General features: G+C 42.0%; 1 protein-coding gene across 11 annotated transcripts in view; it reads left to right on the plus strand.

Annotated features, from left to right (window-relative positions):
- svila (supervillin a) overlaps positions 1 to 24,415 on the plus strand; it is a 102,302-nt gene that overhangs the window by 67,875 nt on the left and 10,012 nt on the right. For 9 of the 11 annotated variants that reach the window (XM_068343978.1, XM_068343977.1, XM_068343968.1 and 6 more), the window contains 16 exons: positions 865 to 997; positions 2,621 to 2,674; positions 9,196 to 9,270; positions 11,082 to 11,247; positions 11,656 to 11,739; positions 12,093 to 12,179; positions 13,268 to 13,445; positions 13,546 to 13,718; positions 17,097 to 17,252; positions 18,127 to 18,263; positions 18,703 to 18,850; positions 18,927 to 19,072; positions 19,175 to 19,350; positions 21,632 to 21,785; positions 21,863 to 22,136; positions 22,720 to 22,874. In XM_068343978.1, coding sequence (XP_068200079.1) covers positions 865 to 997; positions 2,621 to 2,674; positions 9,196 to 9,270; positions 11,082 to 11,247; positions 11,656 to 11,739; positions 12,093 to 12,179; positions 13,268 to 13,445; positions 13,546 to 13,718; positions 17,097 to 17,252; positions 18,127 to 18,263; positions 18,703 to 18,850; positions 18,927 to 19,072; positions 19,175 to 19,350; positions 21,632 to 21,785; positions 21,863 to 22,136; positions 22,720 to 22,874 — 2,296 coding nt within the window. The remainder of the gene's footprint in view (positions 1 to 864; positions 998 to 2,620; positions 2,675 to 9,195; positions 9,271 to 11,081; positions 11,248 to 11,655; positions 11,740 to 12,092; positions 12,180 to 13,267; positions 13,446 to 13,545; positions 13,719 to 17,096; positions 17,253 to 18,126; positions 18,264 to 18,702; positions 18,851 to 18,926; positions 19,073 to 19,174; positions 19,351 to 21,631; positions 21,786 to 21,862; positions 22,137 to 22,719; positions 22,875 to 24,415) is intronic. The other 2 variants (XM_068343969.1, XM_068343974.1) reach the window with 2 other exon arrangements.

Here is a 24,415-nt window from a genome sequence, read left to right on the forward strand (position 1 = left end):
GTTCTCCAGCGTCCTCACACCACTTAAAACATGAAACTTGAATTGGACAAGCTAAATTGTGAGTAGGTGTGAATGTGACCATGTTTGTATTCATGTCTGTATGTGGCCCGACAAAACTGGCAACTCATCCAGGGTGTATCCCGTCTCTCGCCGGTAGCCAGCTGGGATACACTTCAGCAGAACAGATGAGTTGATGTCTCCCACCACAGATGTAACATAGACACCAGTTATATACCATACAGTACTTTACTGCACTCAATGACTTTATCCTGATGTTATTATAGTCCTTTTTTTATATTCTTAATGATATTAATGATCTTATGTCGGCTGTTTCTATTAGAATAGTTTTTACTTTATCTCAGGTCTTCTGATTATTCATAAATGCGACACTGTTGCCTTGACATTCTGTGTTTGTGTTGTGTTATATACATGAGATGCATAAAAAGATGCCATGTCCCTCTGCCACTGCAAATCAAATCGCTCTACAGGCATAAATAAAAGAAACTTTGAACTTTGATTTCTGTCTGCTTAATTCTTATAATACAAGGCAGAAGTCCCAAGGGAGAAAATGTTTTAGAAAATGTATGTGTGGAACGAATACATAGAGATAGACAGATTATTTAGATGGATGGATGGATAGATACACTACAACTACTGTAAGAAGTAGAAGATATATACAGAATAAGAGAGACCTATGCTGATTGAACATTTTATTTGTTTTTAATGAGTTTTTTAAAATTTCATTTTCAAACTGTTGTGTTTTGGAGTAATGGTGGCCCCACAAATGTCATTTGGTGTCACTCAATCATGCTGTGTGTTTGAGCAGCTCTCATCAGTTATTGCTCCCTTCTCTTCCTCCATCAGAGTGGCCTTGTTGAAGAAAAGCGGTGAGCAGGACTGGAGGAACAGGATCAATAAGAAGCAGGGGGGGGGCCAGGTGCACGTGATCGACCAGCAGGCTCAGCTCCAGGAGGTGGAGCAGAGTTTCAAGACGAAGGTAACCGCCTGATCCTCACACTCACTGCTGAGTGAATGTGTCTACTTTCTACTAAAAAATTTGGAACCCTTCAGAGATCTGCTCTCCACCATTCCACTTTAAACCCACAAACCTTGAATTCACCATTGACATAGTGGAGGTGGAGACTTGCTGAATGTGGTCTTAGGTACAGTGTGACATCATGACATCCAGTATTAGCTGTGTGTCTGAGTTGTGCAGCAGAACGTTGAGACCAGTTTTGGTATCTCTAAACAGAGAGGTTCTTCATTGTCCTGTCTGTGTTTGTTTCACCTGTTTCTCTTTCCTGTTGCTCTGTTTCTAGCAGTTGTTGTTTTTGTGCTTGGACAGTTAATCTGCATGTAGCTCTGAATGCACTCTGCTGTATTTGGATAAGTCAAACACAGTTTCATGCTCCAGTGTTGCTATGGATATGAAAGTGTATTGCTACCAATATCAAAATGAAGGACAATAATGTCATTTATTTGGAATGCCTTTCATTCGTATGCAAATGATGTATGATATCACAAATTGTACGACAATTAGTGCTTTTTATTTCCAAGTATTTATTCAAAATATTTGTCCAAATATCAAAATGAAAGTTTAAAAAATTGGGTTTGGAAAATTTTGAATATTAATTACTCATGTAATTTTCATTAGTTTTACTTTCATTATTAGTACACTGAAAATAATTTACCATTGGAGTTCAATTTAAATTTTTTAAGCCCTGAAATTAATTTTAAAACTGTATTTTTGCCCTGCATCATCTGTATAGATGCAAAAATATTTTTAAATGTGATCAAATTATGTCATTTCAATATTTAAACCATAAACCTGTAGTTTAATTTTGCTATTGAACATCAGAAATTATCTAAATCAGTGCACGAAGTCAACTTTTAAAATCTAATTCTACTAAATTAATTTATACATTTTTAAATTTGTTGCTTTTTGTGTTTGAAACCTGTTTTCCTGTCACTTCTCTGTTTTTTCTTATGTAATATAATTCTTCTGTCATGTCTCTGTTTGCATGTACTTCATCCTCTAAACAATAAATCCTATTTCACCCTCTGCATGTCGGCTTGGTTTCTTTTCCTGAAAAAAAAAAAGGGGGGGGGGCGGGGACGCTACCTCTCTGTTTAGATATATCAGTTGGCCTCGGTTTCCTCCAGGGACTTAGCTCTGAATTTAAACATTCAGACTTTGTTTCAGGTCAGAGTTTTACTATTGATTCTTGATGCTGATTGGCTGTTTTAATCTGCCTTTTCTTGATGTTTTCCATTTCATTAATTAGATTTAACTGGTTTTTTATATCAAGTTGAGCGATTGCGGTTTTTTATCCTCCAATTCACAAATGGGAAAGCAAGAAGGTTAAAACAAGAATGCTGTTGCATTCATGTCTCTTGTTCCATCATACTGCAGCTTTGATATTTTTTCTCAACACACCTCCTCAAAGGGGAATTAAAATGGATGGAGCTGCTCAGCAAGTCAAAATGTTTAAGATTTTAAGATTTTCTCTGCCATCACTCATTGTTAACGGGTTACAAAGAGATAGTTCATTATATGGTCCTCATTGATGACCAAACCTTCAGGAAATGTCCCTTCTCTACTGTGGCTGCTTAACTGTAGGATGAGGAAGGCCTCACGAGGATTGATTACTTTGCAGTGTCTGACCAGCTATGGGTAAGGATAAAGCTAAAGGACCAGTCACACTCTGAGGGTGTATTTATCAAGTGTGCTCATGTTGGATTAGCTCAGTCGTCCAGGTTCTTCACATGACCTGCAGCTCCTAACAGGCTTGATAAATACGCCCTGGTGTGACCTGTGTGCACATGTGGTGGTCTGTGTGTGGGGTTGTGTTCCTCTAATTCATCCCAGCTTTGGTTTCAGAACTATTACTGCCTCTAGGCATTCCTACAGTCTGACATGCGGAGGTGTGGATGTGTTTGTTCTTTGTTTCAACATAAGCTGTTTGAGAGCAGCAGTAGGTCTTCAGTCAGGTCAAAGATCAGAACTGTAGTTACATTCAAACTCAACCAGTTGGGATCACAGCAATGGGGTTGTACTTGTGTGGAGCTGTTGTTTCATGGGGGGTTCTACTGCCTTTGGGCTGCACTGAGCTCATGTTCGTGGGGAGGTTGCTCTGGATACAGGGTTTCACATTTAAATAACACTGGTCGAAGAAGGAGAGGAGGAAAGTGTGTTTGCACGAAGAGAGAAGAGGAGCGCCAAGAGTGTAGGACTAAGAGTAGGGATGTTGAATGTTGAAACTATGACAGGAAAAGGTAGATAGTTGGTTGACATGATGCAGAGGAGGAAGGTAGACGTACTGTGTGTCCAGGAGACCAGGTGGAAAGATAGCAAGGCTAGAAGTTTAGGAGCAGGGTTCAAGCTGTTTTATCATGGTGTAGATGGGAAGAGAAATGGAGTAGGAGTTATCTTGAACGACTTTGTTAGGAATGTCCTGGAGGTAAAAAGAGTGTCGGATAGAGTGAGTCTGAAGCTAGAAATAGAAGGTGTGATGTTCAATGTTGTTAGCGGGTATGCTCCACAGGTAGGATGTGAGCTGCAGGAGAAGGAAAAATTCTGGTTGGATTTTGATGAAGTGATGCATACCTAGAAGTGAGAGAGTTGTCATTGGTGCAGACTTCAATGGACATGTCGGTGCAGGAAACAGAGGTGATGAGGAGGTGATGGGTAGGTTTGGTATCCAGGAGAGGAATGCAGAAGGACAGATGGTGGTTGACTTTGCAAAAAGGATGGGAATGGCTGTAGTGAATACTCTCTTCCAGAAGAGGCAGGAACATAGAGTGACCTATAAGAGTGGAGGTAGGAGCACACAGGTAGACTACATCTTGTGTAGACGGTGTAACCTGAAGGATGTCAGTGACTGCAAAGCAGTGGTAGGCGAGAGTGTAGCCAAACAGCGTAGGATGGTGGTGTGTAGGATGGCTCTGGTGGTGAGGAAGAACAAGAGGACAAAAGCAGAGCAGAAGAAAACATGGTGGAAGCTAAAAAGGGCAGAGTGTTGCATGACTTTTAGGAAGGAGTTAAGACAGGCTCTGGGTGGCCAGGAGGTGCTTCCAGATGACTGGAAAAATACAGCTAATGTGATCAGGGAGACAGGTAGGAGAGTACTTGGTGTGTCATCTGGAAGGAAAGTACAGTAGATAAGGAGACTTGGTGGTGGAATGAGGAGGTACAGGAGTGTATACAGAGAAAGAGGTTAGCTAAGAAGAAGTGGGACACTGAGAGGACTGAAGAGAGTAGACAGGAGTACAGGGAGATACAGTGTAAGGTGAAGTTAGAGGTAGCAAAGGCCAAACAAGAAGCTTATGATGACTTGTATGCTAAGTTGGACAGTCAGGAGGGAGAGACTGATCTAAAGAGGTTAGCAAGACAGAGAGACAGAGATGGGAAGGATGTGCAGCAGATTAGGGTGATTAAGGATAGGGACGGAAGTCTATTGACAGGTGCCAGTAGTGTGATGGGAAGATGGAAAGAGTACTTCGAATAGTTGATGAACATGGAAAATGGGAGAGAACAAAGACTAGAAGAGGTGACTGTTGTGGACCAGGATGTAGCAAAGATTAGTCAGGATGAAGTGAGGAGGGCATTAAAGAGGATGAAGAGTGGAAAGGCAGTCGGTCCTGATGATATACCTGTAGAGGTTTGGAAGTGTCAGTACAGTGGCAGTAGAGTTTCTGACAGGATCTTAGATAGTGAGAAGATGCCTGAAGAATGGAGGAGAAGTGTGCTGGTGCCCATTTTTAAGAACAAGGGAGATGTGCAGAATTGTGGCAACTACAGAGGAATAAAGCTGATGAGCCATACAATGAGGCTATGGGAAAGAGTAGTGGAAGCAAGACTAAGGGCAAAAGGGAACATTTGTGAGCAGCAGTATGGTTTCATGCCAAAAAAGAGTACTACAGATGCAGTATTTGCTTTGATGATGTTGATAGAGAAGTACAGAGAAGGCCAAATGGAGCTGCATTGTGTTTTTGTAGATCTGGAGAAAGCTTATGACAGGGTGCCCAGAGAGGAACTGTGGTAATGTATGAGGAAGTCTGGAGTGGCAGAGAAGTATGTTAGAGCAGTGCAGGACATGTATGAGGACTGTACGACAGTGGTGAGGTGTGCTGTAGGTGTGACAGAGGAGTTCAAGGTGGAGGTGGGACTGCATCAGGGATCAGCTCTGAGCCCCTTCTTGTTTGCTATGGTGATGGACAGGCTGACAGATGAGGTTAGACAGGAATCTCCATGGACTATGATGTTTGCAGATGACATTGTGATCTGTAGTGAGAGCAGGGAACAGGTGGAGGAGAAGCTAGAGAGGTGGAGGTACTGGAAAGGAGAGGAATGAAGGTTAGCCGCAGTAAGACAGAGTACATGTGTGTGAATGAGAGGGACCCAAGTGGAAGAGTGAGGTTACAGGGAGAAGAGATCAAGAAGGTGGAGGATTTTAAGTACTTGGGGTCAACAGTCCTGAGCAATTGAGAGTGTGGAAAAGAGGTGAAGAAGCGTGTCCAGGCAGGATGGAACGGGTGGAGGAAAGTGTCAGGTGTGATGTGTGATAGGAGAGTTTCAGCTAAAATGAAAGGAAAGGTGTACAAAACTGTGGTGAGACCAGCGATGTTGTTTGGTCTAGAGACAGTGTCACTGAGGAAAAGACAGGAGACAGAGCTGGAGGTAGCAGAGATGAAGATGCTGAGGTTCTCTCTGGGAGTGACCAGGATGGATAGGATCAGGAATGAGTACATCAGAGGGACAGCACATGTTAGAGGTTTTGGAGATTAAGTCAGAGAGGCCAGACTGAGATGGTATTGTTTTTGTTAGGATTCCAGCTTTAACATAACAAACAAGGCAGTCAGAGACTGCAACATCTCGCGACACCCCTGAATTCAAAATTTTACCTTGAACTACTTGCATAGGTCAAAGATCAAAGCTAGTGCTCTGATCTACTGTCATAATAAAGCACTAGCTATGGTCTCACACTAGCATTCTCCCTCTTTGTATCTCATCCGGTTCCTGAGTGTACAAAAGTTGAAATTTGACCTTGACCTAGATTTCTCAAGGTCATAATCTCACTTTCATCCCCTTTGCTCGATTGGCAAGAGTCTTCTTCTTTCCTTTCGGCTTTTCTCTTCAGGGGTCGCCACAGCGAATCAATTGCCTCCATCTAACCTTGTCTTCTACATCTTCTTCTCTCACACCAACTACCTTCATGTCCTCTTTCACTACTTCCATAAACCTCCTCTTTGGTCTTCCTCTAGGCCTCCTGCCTGGCAGTTCAAAACTCAGCATCCTTCTACCAATATATTCACTGTATCTCCTCTGGACATGTCCAAACCATCTCAGTCTGGCCTCTCTGACTTTATCTCCAAAACCTCTAACATGTGCTGTCCCTCTGATGTACTCATTCCTGATCCTATCCATCCTGGTCACTCTCAGAGAACCTCAGCATCTTCATCTCTGCTACCTCCAGCTCTGTCTCCTGTCTTTTCCTCAGTGACACTGTCTCTAGACCAAACAACATCGCTGGTCTCACCACAGTTTTGTACACCTTTCCTTTCATTTCAGCTGAAACTCTTTTATGACACATCACACCTGACACTTTCCTCCACCCGTTCCATCCTGCCTGGACACGCTTCTTCACCTCTTTTCCACACTCTCCATTGCTCTGGACTGTTGACCCTAACTACTTAAAATCCTCCACCTTCTTGATCTCTTCTCCCTGTAACCTCACTGTTCCACTTGGGTCCCTCTCTTTCACACACATGTACTCTGTCTTACTGCAGCTAACCTTCATTCCTCTCCTTTCCAGGACAAACCTCCACCTCTCTAGCTTCTCCCCCACCTGTTCCCTGCTCTCACTACAGATCACAATGTCATCTGCAAACATTATAGTCCCTTTGCCACCCAGGTAATGTGCTTTTTGTGTCATATTTCTATCTGCAATGGTTGCAAAGAATTTTGGCGGACAAACGGATGGACAGATGAACTGACGACCACTGACAATCGCAATACATCACTGCTTTGAAGCGGGATGTAACAAGGCAGACAGATACTGCATTAGCACTAACTATAATCTATGGTCTTACTCACACTGGATTTCTCCCTCTTTCTGTCTCATCTGGTTCCTGATTGTACAAAAGTTGAAATGTAACCTTGACATAGTTTTTTCGAGGTCATCATCTCATTTTCATCCCCTTTGCTGCCCGAACGAACGGACGAACCCTGACAATTATAATTCATCATTTGAAGCGGGATTTACGAACAAAGGTGACATCTTCTGCTAGTTCAGGTTTATTTTTCCTAATTATACGTCAGTTCTATAAAGGTCAAGAAACACAATCGATTCTCAGTGCTCTCGTTTGCGTTGTGTCTTTGACATTTTTTGACAGGGACGCACGATCGTCCCTGGAAGCACTTCCATTCAACAAAAATATTCACAATTTTTTCTATTTTGCCACTTAAATTTTGAACCTGCAAATTGCCATTGTGTTTGGATCTCGCGCAAATTTCTCTTCATGAGACTCACTTGCATTATTCTGCCTTATTAAAATCTACCAAATGCCGTCTGGCAAACCGCAACAGGATGTCTGCTCATTTTACGCGCTGCAGTGAGAGAGCAAGGAGTTAGCTAGACTCTCCACAGCAATAGTGTCCTGTTGGGCTCGTCTGTCTGTTAAAGCGCTTTGAAATGTCTGCTGATGTGATTGAGCGCCTGACAAATAAAGGTTGATTGATTGATTAATTGATTATCACCATGCCTCCAAAAAAGATTCAAAAGTTGGGAGAAAAAAGCAAGTGATGATGAGTCCTTTCTTGCATAAAAAACAGTCGAAAGTTAATGAAGAAAAATAAATAGATATTACTGACTGATATTATTGAAATGTGTGTGGAGAAGGCTCTGTCAGCTTTGTGCAGTGTCCACAGGAGAATAAAGTGCACTTTAAATTAATTAAAGACAAAGAAAACCATTGAGTGAAAAGCAACAGAGAAAAAAAACTTTATTACATCTTTATTTCTAAAAAAAGTTTTTAAGTGACTACCAGGCTTTAACATTTTGATAAAACTAATGTATAATTTTACTCTTTTTTTCTTTTTACTTAAACAGTTATGTTATTAATAAAAACATTAAAACTAAGTTTAGTTTTTTATATTGCACTATTGGCAAAACTCAATCTTTGCATAAGCTTCTACTGTATATTCTCTTATTACATCCCGCTTCAAAACGGTGATGTATGTGATTATCAGTGTTCCTGTGTTCATCCGTCCGTCCGTCTGTCCACTAAATATCTTTGCAATCATTGCAGATAGAAAGATGAAAGATCTGACAGTGGGAGGTGTCAGCTCCCCTCTGAAGCACTGCCGAGGCGCCCTTCAGCAAGGCGCCGTCCCCCTTACAAGTTGCTCATTTGGGACGCACCACAAAGGAGCTGCCTTCCACTCTACCTCCTCTACATGCGTACAGGCCCCATGTGTGTGTTTGTGTGTTCAGGGCCCGTACACACATATACAGTATATGCATGATTTGAACTAACTAGAGTGTGCCACTAATTTCCCTACCGGCATTATAATCAGTATATAAAATAAAAAATAAAAAGAAACAAAAAGCACAGTAGGTCACAATCAAATTTCAACTTTTTTACACTCAGGAACCAGATAGGATAGAAAGACAAGGGAGAAGGCCAGTGTAAGACCCTAAATCAAAGCTAATGCTTTGATCTACCTATGCACTGGCTTTGATCTATGGTCTTACACTGGCCTTCTCCATATGCAGTACTCTGCACTAGTCAGGTACTACTTTCAGGGTACCTTGACCTACACTGAAATTAGGTCAGGGTAAGTCATGGGATGTTGCAGTCTCTGACTGCCTTGTTACTTTTGGGATGCATAAACGTCATGTTGGGATGCACAAATTTTTGTCGAAGCACATTCCAGGAATGCACTACTTTCTTGAGGTAAAATGAATCTGTACTCTAGTTCTTGATTAAGTTATTGATTACCGTGTAATTTTTGAGAGAAATATTCCACTCCTAATATTTTCAGCTCTCATGCTTTAACCCTCCATCAGATCCTGACACCATATCTATGATATAAATATGTAGGGGTGGATAATGGGCAGTGTGTGTGTGTGTGTGTGTGTGTGTGTGTGTGTGTGTGTGTGTGTGTGTGTGTGTGCGTGCGTGCGTGCGTAGGACTTGGTGTTTGCCTCTACCTTCTCTCCTGATCCACCCTTCCCAATTGCTTCACCTGACGAGTCAGACTTCCAGGTAGGTTGTTGCATTGGCTGCTGCTGCATGCACCCCCCCCACACACACACACTCTGGTCGTCACCTGCTTCACTGCGCTCTCGTAATAAGACACTTCACAAACCTCATTGTATTTTCTCCATTCATACCGATGTGGTCAACTGGTTCCTGTCCCATGAAAACTTCACATGTGCTCTGCAGTGTAGCCACCCTGACGGCAAAGCATGGCAGCTCCTGCAGCTTCTGCTGTTTGTGCAAAGCATGGATATTTTCTACCACCCTTTCATCCTCATCACTCCATCCTCATCCTTTCTTACCTTTCTCATCCATCCCTGTGGTTTGAAGGCCACCAGATTCCCCCAAGCTATGCAGGTGGATGAGAGACACCCCTTGAGATGGAAGGTGACCCATACTGTATGTTCATACTGTATGCAGTGTTCTCACCAATGGCCAAACTCTCCTCTATAGTGGCAGTGACACACATACACACATTCACAAACACACACATAAAGTAAATTATACCACAGTCACATACTAAACAAGGCAGTCAGAGACTGCAACATCCAGCGGCTGACCCTGACCTACTTTAAGGGTAGGTCAGGGTCAAAGCTCCAGGGTAGGTCAAAGTTATGCACTAGCTTTGACCATAGATCAAAGCTGGTGCATAGGTAGATCAAAACAATAGCTTTGATCTATGGTCTTACACTGGCTTTCTCCCTCGTCTTTCTATCTTAACTGGTTCCTGAGTGTACAAAAGTTGAAATTTGACCTTCACTTAGTTTTCTCAAGGTCATCATCTCATCTTCATCCCCTTTGCCGCCCGACTAATGTGCTTTTTGTTTCATCTTTCTATCTGTAACGGTTGCAAAGATATTTGGTGGACATATGAACGAACGGACGAAAACTGACAATTACAATACAATATATCAGCGCTTTGAAGAGGGATGTAATAAATATTCACTTGGTGGATTAACATGTCTTCACCTCTAAAATGATGTGACGTTAGACCTTGTTGTGTGGTTTTTTTCTTTTCTTTTAGTTCGACAGTACAAAATTCTCTTATATAACTTATGACGAAGGGGACTTGTTTTAGATTAAAATAAACAAAAACAGATCAAAAACATTGACCAGTTCTCATTGATCTCTTTTAGTGCTGTGCTGTATACTTGTGTTCATGCTTGTATACAAGAGAAGATGCCACAAAACAGTTTCAGCTTCCAGGAGTTTACATTAAAAGGCGTAAAAAGATCTTTTTAAGCCTGTTTTGGATCTCAGTGCTATAGAATTGTTGTTTAGACCATATGAAATATATACAGTCTTTTGATGTTTGCTTTCAGCTAGTTTCCCGTCACAAACATCAATTAATTGCCACACACACTTTATAGAAGCTCAAGAGGAGTGGATTTGAACTGTTTTTAAGTTTTGCTTGCTTTCACATTTTCAGGAATATTTTCACTTCTGCGATTTCCATTTCCGGTTAGACATCCTCTGTGATCCCCCTCAGTTTTTCCTGCAGCATTGTTCAAGAGTTAAATATCAGCAAGGAAGTTTATAGACAATGACAACAAATGAATACTCTCCACTGGCTGACCTTTTCCTTTAGGACCACAACACCACCTGATCATCTTCTCCTCTCTTTCGTGTATTTTAAATTTTAGTGTCATTTGTCCTCATATTTTAAAAGAAGCTTTTATGTTGCCCAGAAAAAAATCACAAATTACTGTTGTGGTATGAGAGTAAAGCTGTCTTCAGAAGAGTCCATAAGTGAATTATTCCATCTGTCAGGTCCAAAGGGGTGTTCAGTATCTTTGATGCTGCCTCTCTTTTCTTAGAGGATAGCTGAGGCTGAGATGGACTCCCAGAGCCTGGAGACACACATGTCCATCCAGGAGAGGAAACAGCGGATCGTTGCACAGGAAGAAGCCTGGAGGAGCCGAGGCCACGGAGCTGCCAACGACTCCACACAGTTCACTGTGGCTGCCCGCATGGTGAAGAAAGGTCTGGAGACTTCGCTTTAGTGTGAAATGTAACACCATTATTGTACAGACCGCTTTTTCATTTTAACCTACTGGTCTACTGATGATGTGGTAAATGGGGGCCCATTTCAGATCAAATTAAGGGGGGCAGGCAAAAAAGTGAGGAGCACTAGTGAATGAGGGGTAAGGTTAAAAAGAGGAATTGGGATTGGGCATAAGTGTTTTAGTGGCGTCCACATTTGTGCCCAGACTGTCAGGTTCGGCCACAGGAGAATACTGGTTATTTTTTGGGGGATAGTATATGGTTTGGTCAGATACCAGCTTGTGATTGGTATGAGTGGCACAGGAAGGATCAGCACTGGAAACATACTGGGACAATAACGTTGACTGGATTGCTGGATGATCGAGCTTGTCTGTGTTCACACCTTAGGGTTGGCCTCCCCGACAACCCTTCAGTCTTCAGTGTCGTCTAAAGCCAAGAACAGCAGCCCTGCCATCTCTAAACCTCAGGAAGGTCAGTCACACGTCTGTCTAGCAACCACCTCTGTTCTCCTGGTTACCGGTTAACCAAGTTAATGATGAATGAAAGACACTGCTGCTTCAGTATGATAAGCCGTCACATCCTTGTCTCTCACCAGCTGCACATTTACCAAATCCATTTCTGCGCATTAAAGGAAATGTTGTCCAACAGACGGGCAAATTCCTTTGTGTTCAGAGCTTCTGATTAAGCTGAACCCACAGAAGATCATGTGTTGTGCTGTCATATCTTTGCTGTGATCTGCTACATCTGTGTGTGTTTGTGTGTTTGTGTGTGTGTGTGTGTGTGTGTGCACGTGCGTGTGTGCGTGTGTGTGTGCGCGTGTACAGAAATCAAAGCCATACCAGATCTGAACCTGGAGTCCGACCTGAAGCTGGATAAACTGGAGTCGTTCCTGGGGAGGATCAACAGTAAAGGTCGGTGTTGTCAGAGACACTGAGTCAGCGTCACTGAATGTAGTATCAGGAAACACAATCCATCACTTTGTTTTTCCACAGAGGTTTTTGCATTAACTTAAACCTGTGGTGCCTCTCGGTCATAGTACAGACAAATGAATGTGTTCAAAGATCGAATATTCTTTAATGAAGTGATTTCTTAATTTTGTGAAAATGAAATAAATCAGCTCAGTAAGCTACAGAACATCATAAAGGGATCTTTTTGTTCCAGATTATGGGAAAAAAAATCCGCCTTTAAGATGTTAAGAATAGGAGGGATGTTTAGATCCCAAAAGCCAAAGTTATAACAAGTGAATTTGAAAGAAAATGCAGATAAGGGTAAGACTTTCAGTTTAAATGTCATCAGATGTTCTCCAGCTCCCTTCCATGCAGGCGGTGAAGATCATCTATAAGATTCTTTGTTCAGTACCCGTCCACTTATGTTCCGTGTCATTCTTCTCTTCTGTCTGTCCTTTGACACATTTCTCCGGTCCACGTTTGGAAAAACACATTAAGGACACCTCTAAAAATATGCTTAAATAAATAAAATAAATGAGCAGAACAAATCAACACACAAGCTTTGGCTCAGTCATTTTTATTTCCTGAGGAAAAATGTACACAACCTTCTTGATCAGGTGTTTTTATCAGGACCTGACCAAACATTTAAGAAGCTCTTTCATCAACTTGTGTCAGTTACAAAACCTGTCAATAAAAAAGTAAGATTTCTTCTTTTTTGCAAGTAAAGAAAAGACAAATGAAACGCACCAGTTACATTTTGGATCATTCATTATTATTACATAGGATAGAAAAACTAGGGACAGTGTAAGACCGTAGATCAAAGCGCTGGCTTTGATTGTTGACCTATGCAAGTAGGTCAGGATAAAATTTTTAATTGTCACGGGATGTTGCAGTCTGTGACTGCATTGGTTTCTTGTTTTCTTCACGTTTTTCGTAAACATGTGCTGTAATTGACATGAATATGTCCTATTAACCCAGTAGAAACACATGAACCCAGTGAAGCTCACACTGAGTTTCTTTTAGAATGAATGCGTCATCTCCTCCCTCCTCAGCCTCCGGCCTGCCAGAAGCGACCATCACTGTAACGGAAAAGAAGGTGAAGGAAGTGATGACGCTTGAAGATGAGACATTTTCCAAGTTTTACCGTCAAGTGGAGGAGCTCCCTGCCACCACCAACAAGGTGGAGATATACGACGATTTTGACGCCATCTTTGGCTCGCAGGTGCCAAAGTAAGCTCTCAGGTCATTTCTTTAAAGTAAGCAGACGTAAGTGAATCATCACTGTGAGAATTTTAACTATGTACGTTTTCACACCCCGACCATCCCTTAGGCTGACCTCGGAGATGGTGCAACATAAGCGAGCGGTGCGTCCAGTGCGAAACGTTCAGGCATCGAGGAACCCGATGAAGTCGCTGGCTGCCAGGGAAGACATCCGACACGAGTACACTGAACAGAGGCTCAACGTAGGCCTTCTGGAGAGCAGGAGGATGAAGGCTGAGAAGAGTGAGTGAGGATGAGGAGCTGCTAGAAGCCAAAGGCTCACAGATACTGCAATGTGTGTTAGAGCAGTGGTCCCCAACCTTTGTTGCGCCACCGACAGGTTTCATCTAAAACGATATTTTCACGGACCGGTCTTCATTTGCTCGATAATCGTTAATGACGCCAGGACAGCTGTGGTCTAATGATAAATCATCCGCAGTGGTTTTATGTAAAATGCAGACATCAACAGACAATAAAAACCTTTTTGTCATAAATTGATAATCAACATCTCTGTAAACGAAATAATCTTAAGAAATAATTATATTAAAAACTCGATTCAATGAGGCTTATTTTGAAATATAGCAACATACAATCGGTGCATTCAACGTAGGAGAAATACTTATCCTTTCCAATAAAAGGGTGGACAAGTCAATCAAATAATAATAATTACAATAATGAGAATCAGTGGTGGGGTATCGCTGATCTAGGGGTAACAGGAGACAATGACACTTGATGTGTGTTCTGGACGACCGGTCTACTCCGCAGTTTGGTTTTCTTCACTGTCACTGCAGAAAATCCCGCTCCACAAAGACAGGAATTTGGAAATGGAAGCAGGGTTTAAGGTACTTTTTGGGTGATCTCAGGATAATCTGCCTTGACTTTAATCCGGAACACAGGATCAGTTGTGGGCGCTTAATTTAGGGGTAACGGCGGTAACCAGAAACGTGACAGAAACCTGTCAAACGGTACAGACGCATGCATCATTCCACACAGACGTCACTTTTCAAAATAAAATATCTTTAGTCTGGTAATCAATAAAAAAAAAAAGAAAGTCAAACGTCCTGTACCTAATGGCCCGCAATCAGGTACCGGGTCGCGACCCGGTAGTTTGGGAAAAGTGACGTAGACGGATGTAACAGAGAATCGGGTAATATTTTAAAATAAAACATCTTTCAGACTCCGAAATAAATAAAACGGAAATAATGTGAATTATTTTCTCTTTCTGTGCAGCCCGGTACCAAATGGCCCACGGACCGGTACCGTGGGCCAGTACAGGTCCACACAGGAAGAATACAGAACTTCTTTTATTTCTGTTTTATTTCTGATCTGATACAGAGCAATAATTGTTTTGGAAAATTTCCAGATTCTCTCCTCCATGTCTGTCTGTGAGTCACTCTTGATGCTTGTCAAGATGCTTGCCTCGGTCACATGATTACCTTCTTAAAAGGGCCGTTCTGGCCGCTAGCACAGAATACATTACTGCTAAACTGAAAAACCAAAAAAAACAAACGTTGGTGTGATGTTACGAGGACGCTGCTAATAAAGTTGATACACAGTGGATTCATGTTTATTAGATAGATAGATAGATACTTTATTAATCCCGGAGGAAATTGTATATATCCACTGCTCAGGCATTACATAACAAATAATACTGGATAAACACCAGGAGAAAAAGAAACACTGACATCACAGGACATACCACAAGACATACACTACACTAACAGACACATGCAGCATTAACAGGACTTATATACTAAACTATAACTAAAATATAATCAGTATAAAATTAAAATATAAGCAGTATAGAATTGAATTAAAATATAAAACAGTATAAAACAGTATAAAAAATTTTTTTTTTAAATATAACAGTATAAAATTAAATTAAATCCATTCAACCCCGTGCTGACCTCGCCATCCACCCCTGCTCCTCCTGAGAGAGTCATTGTACCCCCTGATGGCACGGGGCAAATGTCATATATTTAGAAAAAAACGTTTTTATGCTGGTTGTATCATTTTATTTAGTTGTATTTATCCTCCACAACTTAAAGGCCAGTCTGTGATGTCTGATGTTTAACAGGTCTGTGGTGTTAAAGAGGTTGGACACCACTGTTGTATCATGTAACTCCTACAACTTACTTCTTCATGTGTTAGCAGTGGTAACCTTCCTGGGCTTGCACTAGCCATTCGCCACGTCGCCATAGGCAAAGTTCATTCCATATGGCTACAAGATTTTCAGCTTGTGTAGCCACAGTGGCATTCTTATTTTAAGGAAAAAAAGGCTAAATCGTACAACTTTTTTGGACTCGCGAAAATCCCCGAGCGATAACGAACCTTTTCTCTCGCTAGCACCGCTATTTCCGTCGGCGCATTTCTGTCTTCTAGTCCAAGTAAAACTTACAAGTAAACATTGAGTAATACCAAGAATCAACTTTATTAAAATCAAAGTGTGTGTGTGTGTCTCTGTGTGTGTTTGTGTCTGTGTGTGTTTGTGTCTCTGTGTGTGTCATCGGCATCGGGTCACTTCGGCTATTTCCGTCAGCTATTTCCGCATGCCGACGGAAATAGCCGAAGTGACCCGAACACTCCCGATCATAACATATGCACTCGAATCATCACCTCCTTTCGTCCAATGAAAAACAAAATGATTCTATTTTTACAAGCTAAACCCGCGAATTGGTGTACGACAAGGAGAGGACAATCGATCGAAAGAAATTAAGAATCCAGTGTTATATGGTCGAGTTTGTGTTAAAATCCTAATAGAACAACAAATGTTGAATGCTGAGAGGGGGGAGGAGTGGTGACAGACCGATCAAAAGGTAAATTAAAGATATTATCAATCCTTGTTTGTAGTCTTAGACTTTTAATCCGTATGACCGACAGGAATAACCAGTGATGCATGTAAATGTGTATTTACCTCGTTTGCTATTTTTCATGCCTTTTTAAATTGAAATGAAAAATCATGTTATTGAATTAAAAAAACTAAACAATGGCATACCAATGGTGTTGGTGGTGGTCAAAGTTAAAATGTCTTCTAGTCCAAGTAAAACTTACAAGTAAAAATTGAGTAATACCAAGAATCAAATTTATTAAAATCAAAGTGTGTGTGTGTGTGTGTGTGTGTGTGTGTGTGTGTGTGTGTGTGTGTGTGTGTGTGTGTGTGTGTGTGTGTGTGTCAAAGTTAAAATGTCGTCTAGTGTAAGTAAAACTTACAAGTAAACATTGAGTAATATTTTGTATGACTGTATCTTCACATAGTGAATGTAAGTTTTCAATTGTTGAATCTCACATTCATACCTGCATAAAGTAGGACAGAAATAAAGATAGTTCAGCTTGAACTGTTGACTTTAGTGTATTTTTCTAGGTAAATTGAACAGAAGATTTTTCCCTCCAGCATTGGTCGTCAGTGCGCTGCGCCGCTGTCTTGGACACAGAATGTGGCTTTTTGTGGCTTACTCAATTCTTTTACACTGAGCCACAGTGGCTTGGTCTTACTACCTCCTAGTGCAAGCCCAGACTTCAAATGTCCAGACTGTTCTGTATATAAACACTGCAGTGTCTTAAAGTTCTGGCTGTGTGTTGGAGACGATATGATGACTGAACGCTGTGTTGTGTCGGTTCCAGTGAACAAGAACTCAGGCTTCTCAGACGTGGCTCTGGCTGGTCTGGCCAGCAAGGAGAACTTCAGCAACATCAACCTGCGTAGCGTCAACATCTCCGAGCAGATGTCCAACAACAGCGCTGTGCCTTACAAGAAGCTCATGCTATTACAGGTCAAAGGTCAGTCGAGGAAACAGTGTTCACACAATTGTTTTTCATCCATTTCATTATTACTGTCATACTGATGTTTGCTCCTGTCGTAGCTCAAATTATTTTTTGAACTAACTTTAGAGCTAGCTGTGCCATAAAGTTTAACAACAGCCACGGTAGCACCTGTGTGAAACGGAAGCATCAATGTACTGGCATGCTTACAATGTGGAAACATGCTGAGGTAGGAGTAGCAGTGAGCCAAAGCAGCTAATATAAGCAGATTTAATATTAATACCATAGAAATACAACGGATAAACAAGGCAGCTTTGACCTTTCAGGGTAGGTCAAAGCTATGCACTAGCTTTGACCACAGATCAATGGTTGGAGGATGCAGCTTCCTCTCCCGTTGTAGATATCCCTTCCAGAGGATACCTATAATGGGAGACGAGTTGGGTTATTTCAGTGTCTTTGTGCCTCTTCCACATGTGTGCTAATGACAGCTGGCGTTTCTAAATCATTCTCTCCAGGTCAACACACACCACACTGGGTTGATCCTCCTCCACTGACAAACATCCAAAAGAAATTCTGTCCAGTAGGGACCCCACTGTATGGTGAGGTTGGTCTCAGTTGCCACCTGAAGAGTTACTGAGGTCTAAAAACCTGCAGGCCTCTAGGCTTTAGAATGACACATTATATACTGCTCTGACTAATTGAATAAACTTCAAGGAGTCTTTACTGACAGGAGAGAATGAAGAGTGTTTGACAAGGCAGATTAATGTACAGACGTGTTCAAAGTCAATAGATGGGTGGCACATGATTTCCAGCACACCCTGCTTTAATCATCCAGGCGTACTGACAGTAATCAGAGCTGTTATTGGTCAACTGCTCTCATTTATGTTACCAGGCCGACGACATGTGCAGACCAGGCTGGTGGAGCCCAGAGCATCCTCCCTGAACAGTGGTGATTGTTTCCTCCTCCTCACACCGCACCACTGCTTCATCTGGACCGGAGAGTTCGCCAACGTCATTGAGAAGAACAAGGTCTGGTTCAGAGCGCCAGAAGTGTCGGGAGGAGGAATTGAGCTGTTTCGTAGGGTGTTATGTAGGGCATGACTTCACATCCAGGATGTAAACATTGCTCTGAGAGGAAGCAGTAGTGACACAGCACAGGAAGAAGTGTGTGATGACTGAATTAAAGGAGTGTATTGTGTATCTGTATGGGAGGAAATGGATAAAAAATAAGGTTTGGTCTGGCTGTGACCTTGATTTAACTAGAAAGAGCACTGACGTCAGCTGAACAGAAAAAGTTCTGACATGTTATTTTATGAACATTTTCTGTGTTGATTCCAAACAGCTCAACAAATATCCAAATGTTGTCACCATACAGTCTTTATTGTTTCTTAATTCTTTCCATGTCAAAATGTTTTGTAGTTAAAAAATTAATTGTAATAAAAGTTTTTCCACCATCTTCTCTTGCCAGGCTTCAGAATTAGCCAACTTCATCCAGAGCAAGAGAGATTTGGGTTGCCGAGCAAAATATGTGCAGGTCATCGAGGAGGGTGTCAGTGCACACAACCATGCTACCAAAGAGTTCTGGAAGATTCTGGGAGGACAGTCGAGTTTCCAGTGTAAGGAGTCTCTTCACATGAACCGAACCTGGAGGGGGACGTCTGACAGAAACCAAATGCAAGCTTCTGTTTGTAGCTGCAGGAACTCCAGATGAAGACGAGCTCTATGAGGGGGCCATAGTGGAGACCAACTGTATTTACCGACTGATGGATGACAAACTGGTTCCAGATGATGACTTTTGGGCCAAGATGCCACGTTGTTCCCTACTCAACCCCAAAGAGGTGACATCAACCACACTTTAGTTGAATATTTTTGCATGGGCTTTTATTGCCGCGGAGACAGCAGCAGCCACAGGTGAAATAAAACCCTGTGTTTCCATGCAGGTGTTGGTGTTCGACTTCGGCAGTGAGATGTACATCTGGCATGGGAAGGAAGTGACCTTGGCACAGAGGAAGGTGGCCTTCCAGCTGGCCAAGCACCTGTGGAATGGCATCTTTGACTACACAAACTGTGACATCAACCCACTTGACCCGGGAGAGTGCAATCCTCTCATACCCAAGTATGGAAACAGACACTTTTCATTTGCTGCTTTTATGACAGATATCCAAGAGCCACACACGGAGAGGGTTGAACTTTTCAAAGGAAAGAGCTATTTATCAAAGGGAAATCCTTATGGTTGACTAGGAGTAGAAGTAGAAGGTCTATCTGGTGAGCAGTAGGCTTCTTCCACTAGTGTAGGAACATTAAATGTGCCCATTAGCTGAATTCAATGGATTAGTTGTGCTACTGGAAAGGAAAGTTTTTGAGGGGTCTGGTTAGGGATGAGCGAGTACACCACCATCTGTATCCGTATCTGTTCAACCATCTAAATTATCTGTATCCGTATCTGTACTCAGAATGTGCGGGCCTTAAATCGGAAGTGGGTGGAGTTTGACTGGAAATGGGTGAGGCTTAAATTGGTACATTATTTTGAAATTGATATGGATTGATCAGAATTTGCTATATTGTTTATTTTAAAACTATTTACAGAACAACCTCAAAATTGAGATTCAAATCAATGTTTTTGATCACAAAAGTAAGCGAACTATTGACAGAACAAGTTTTTTATTAACTCAGAACATGAATATTCTTAAGTGTTTTTTTAAGTGGATGAATTAATATTTACATAACAGCCTCAGAATTAAGATTCAGTGCTTTTGATTACAATAGTAAAGGAACTATATACAGAACACATTTTTTATGAACTCAGAACATCAAGTGCATTACTACAAAGTATGCATGAACAAGAATTGTCTTAACACAAATGTAATTTTTTTTTCTTTTTTTTTTCTTTTTATGATCAATTTTTTTTTTCACTTAATTATTTTTACCAAAAATGGCAAGAACATTAGTTCTTGCCATTTTTTTCACACAAAGTTAAACAAAGTTTATTAAGGTGTGTGTGTGTGTGTGTGTGTGTGTGTGTGTGTGTGTGTGTGTGTGTGTGTGTGTGTGTGTGTGTGCTCGCGCAATGTAACAGTTAAAATATCTATTCAGTATATTAATTATTAATTTTAGTTTTCAGCTCTGTCTGGTCAAGTACGTGCAACAAAACAAAACAAGAAACAAGTTCACCAAGTAACCTTCAATAGACCGAAATAGAGACAGGCTGATGAAAACCCATGGACAGCAACATGAGCTACAGCGAAGCCACACACAGAGAGATCAGTCAATGTCTGCGTGTACGTGAGAGTGTGGCAGCGTGACCCTGTCGTGCCTCTGCAGGGAGGGACAGGCGCTGTGTGTGACCGGCGTGAAGATGGTCAGTTCTGTGGATTTTCCTTCAGCTATGCCAGCTGGGATAGGTTCCAGCTCCCTGTGACCCGCTCAAACGGATGAAGTGGTCAGGAAAATGAATGAATGAATGAACGAGCACGAGTATTGACAAGTTTTACTCGTAGCATGCTTGTACTCGTCAAAAAAAATGCGTTATCCGTACCAGATACTCGTCTGAAACGTGTACTCGACTCAACCCTAGGTCTGCTTGTGCTCTGTGGACCACCAGGTGAACCCCACTGATACAGATCATGCACAGGACTGGTCTTAGCACAGAGTGCAGAGTGTTCTTCCCCTTTACAAAATGAGTGCTTTCTGTGCTTTCAATCGGTACCGGGCCACACAGAAAGAATACAGAACTTACATTATTTCTGTTTTATGTATGATCTGATTCTGAACAATGTTTCTTTTGATAATTGACGAGATTCTCTTCCCCACATCTGTCTATGAGTCACTCTTGACGCTTATCAAGATGTTTGCCTCAATCACATGACTACCTTCTTAAAAGGGCCACTCCGGCTGCTAACACAGAATACATTACTGCTAAACTGAAACTCCGAAGCTAGAGAAACCAACAAAAACAAACGTCGGTGTGACGATACGAGGACGCTGTTAATAAAGGTGATACACATTGGATTCTCGTTTATTATTATATTTAGAAAAAACAACAGTTTTTATGCTGGTCAAATTATTTTGTTTTATTTTGTTATTTATCCACCACACCTTAAAGAAAACTCCGTGAAAATATTGTCTGATATTGGTGTTGAAACCTCGCATGTTTTATTGTTTGGAAATAAATATTAAGCAGCAGACTGATAATATGAATCAGTAACATCTTTAAACTAATCCACAGGCATTGAAGGTATTAGTCATGTCTGTGATTTTAAAATAATCTATATATGTAAGATGTATGCTTCTAAAATACATGCCATAAATATTTTGATGGGCTTAGGACTAGGTAGCTGCTACAGCAGCAGTATATTGAGAATGTTTCCATGATGGTGATGTGCCTGGTTTGCTTGCAGGAAAGGTCAGGGCCGGCCTGACTGGGCGGTTTTTGGCAGACTCACTCAGCACAATGAAACCACCTTGTTCAAAGAGAAGTTCCTGGACTGGAACGACTCCAGGAAAACCCCCAGTCCCATAAAGAACAACAACGACCATGTGACTGATCAGAAGGTGTCAGGATTTAGTCTGTTACTCCAGCATTAAAAACATGAAGTGTGAATGTGTGACTCACTTTGGTATTTCCACAGGAGCAGGCTTGCCAGCCCCACATGTACGATGCCTCCCTGATGTTGCGCCTCCACCAGGGGCCCGTCTGCACGCGACTGGACGGGTTTAACGTGGGCCGGGGCTATGGCCTGGTGGAGGCAGAGGAATGGCGGCGCTATGAGATTAGCACGCTGGCGGTGGAGGTGTGGCACATCCTGGAGTTTGATTATAGCCGCTTGCCACGCCAGAGCATTGGTCAGTTTCACGAGGGCGACACCTATGTCATGAAATGGAAGTACATGGTCAGCACTGCAGGTATGGGAAATCTATTTATATACACATTTACACCCATAGAGAGCAGAGCTCCAATTATTTCCTTTTATCGAACGATGATAACAAGTACAGTAGAACCTCAACACACAAACTACTCCACATACGAGTTATTTGAGATACGAGTCGTTGCGCTGTCCGTATTTTTGTTTGACATACCAGCCAAAATCCAAGATATGAGTGGGACATCAGGACACCACAGCTAGTTGGCGGATAGATAGAACATCAGATGAGACTGGATCTCATTCTACTTGGTGCAGTAAAGACGTAGCTCCTATATTCTCATGACTTTTGCATTTCTGTCCATACTATATCATTTTTTATGTACCTTGTATACAGTATATAAAGTCTGAATGTCAATTGGTTGATACAAAATATTTTCGGTTTGGGGCTGTTTCTACAAGGCTGGAAAAGATTAAAAATATTTTAGTTATTTTAAATGGGGAGATGTTGTTTCACGTATGTGTTCAGTCAGAGAATGGATTAAACTTGTGTCTCGGGGTTCTGTTTTATATGTAATATTGTCTGCATAGCTTGAGGATTAATGCATTGGTATCTGTCTTCTCAGTTGGGAGGAGACAAAACCCAGAGCAGCTGAAGATGTCTGGCGCTGGGAAAGAGAAGTGCTGCTACTTCTTCTGGCAGGGGCGCAACGCCACCGTCAGTGAGAAAGGAACGTCGGCACTGATGACGGTGGAGCTGGACGAGGAGCGGGGAGCACAGGTACAGGAACGATTCTCTAATGCTCCAAAACCATTTTATTCTGATTTAACCACCATCATGTGGTCACGAAAGTTGTTAGCGTTAATAATTGAGATATTCACCTTTTGTAGTTTAGGGTAATGTAGCGGCAAGAGGACACAAGCCAGTGTCTTATTGTGCTGGTCCCAAGCCCGGATAAATACAGAAGGTTGTGTCAGAAAGGGCATCCAATGTAAACCTTTTGCTAAATCAATATGCAAATCAAAACCATGACTGCCATACTGGATCGGTCGAGGCCTGGGTGAACAATGACCGCCATCGGTGCTGTTCACCTACAGGGTGCCGATGGAAATTGGTCTACTGTTGGTTGAAGAAGGAGAGGAGGAAAGTGTGTTCCTAGGAAGAGAGAGAAGAGGAACGCCAAGAGTATAGGACTAAGATTATGGACGTTGAATGTTGGAACTATGACAGGAAAAGGTAGACATTTGGCTGATATGATGCAGAGGAAGAAGGTAGACATACTGTGTGTCCAGGAGACCAGGTGGAAAGGTAGCAAGGCTAGAAGTTTAGGAGCAGGGTTCAAGTTGTTCTATCATGGTGTAGATAGGAAGAGAAAATGGAGTAGGAGTTATCTTGAAACAGGAGTTTGTTAGGAATGTCCTGAAGGTAAAAAGAGTGTCAGATAGAGTGATGAGCCTGAAGCTAGAAATTGAAGGTTTGATGTTCAATGTTGTTAGTGGGTATGCTCCATAGGTAGGATGTGAGCTGGAGGAGAAGGAGAAATTCTGGTTGGACTTTGACAAAGTGATGCAGAACATACCTAGAAGTGAGAGAGTTGTCATTGGTGCAGACTTCAATGGACATGTTGGTGCAGGAAACAGAGGTGATGAGGAGGTGATGGGCAAGTTTTGGTATCCATGAGAGGAATGCAGAAGGACAGATGGTGGTTTGTTCTGCAAAAAGGATGGAAATGGCTAAAGTGAATACTTTCTTCCAGAAGAGGTGGGAACATAAGGTGACCTATAAGAGTGGTGGTAGGAGCACACAGGTAGACTACATCTTGTGAAGACGGTGTAATCTGAAGGATATCAGTGACTGCCAAGTAGTGGTAGGTGAGAGTATAGCCAAACAGCATAGGATGGTGGTGTGTAGGATGACTCTGGTGGTGAGGAAGAAGAAGAGCGCAAAGGCAGAGCAGAAGACGAAATGATGGAAGCTGAAAAAGGAAGAGTGTTGCATGACTTTTAGGAAGGAGTTAAGACAGGCTCTGGGTGGTCAGGAGGTGCTTCCAGATTACTGGAAAACTACAGCTAATGTGATCAGGGAGACAGGTAGGAGAGTACTTGGTGTGTCATCTGGAAGGAAAGTAGATAAGGAGACTTGGTGGTGGAATGAGGAGGTACAGGAGTGTATACAGAGAAAGAGGTTGGCTTAGATGAAGTGAGGAGAGTAGGCAGGAGTACAGAGAGATGCAGCGTACCGTGAAGGTAGAGGTAGCAAAGGCCAAACAAGGGGCTTATGATGACTTGTATGCTAGGTTGGACAATAAGGAGAGAGAGACT

This window comes from Antennarius striatus, chromosome 20, assembly GCF_040054535.1.
Source record: "Antennarius striatus isolate MH-2024 chromosome 20, ASM4005453v1, whole genome shotgun sequence".
Taxonomy (NCBI): Eukaryota; Metazoa; Chordata; class Actinopteri; order Lophiiformes; family Antennariidae; genus Antennarius; species Antennarius striatus.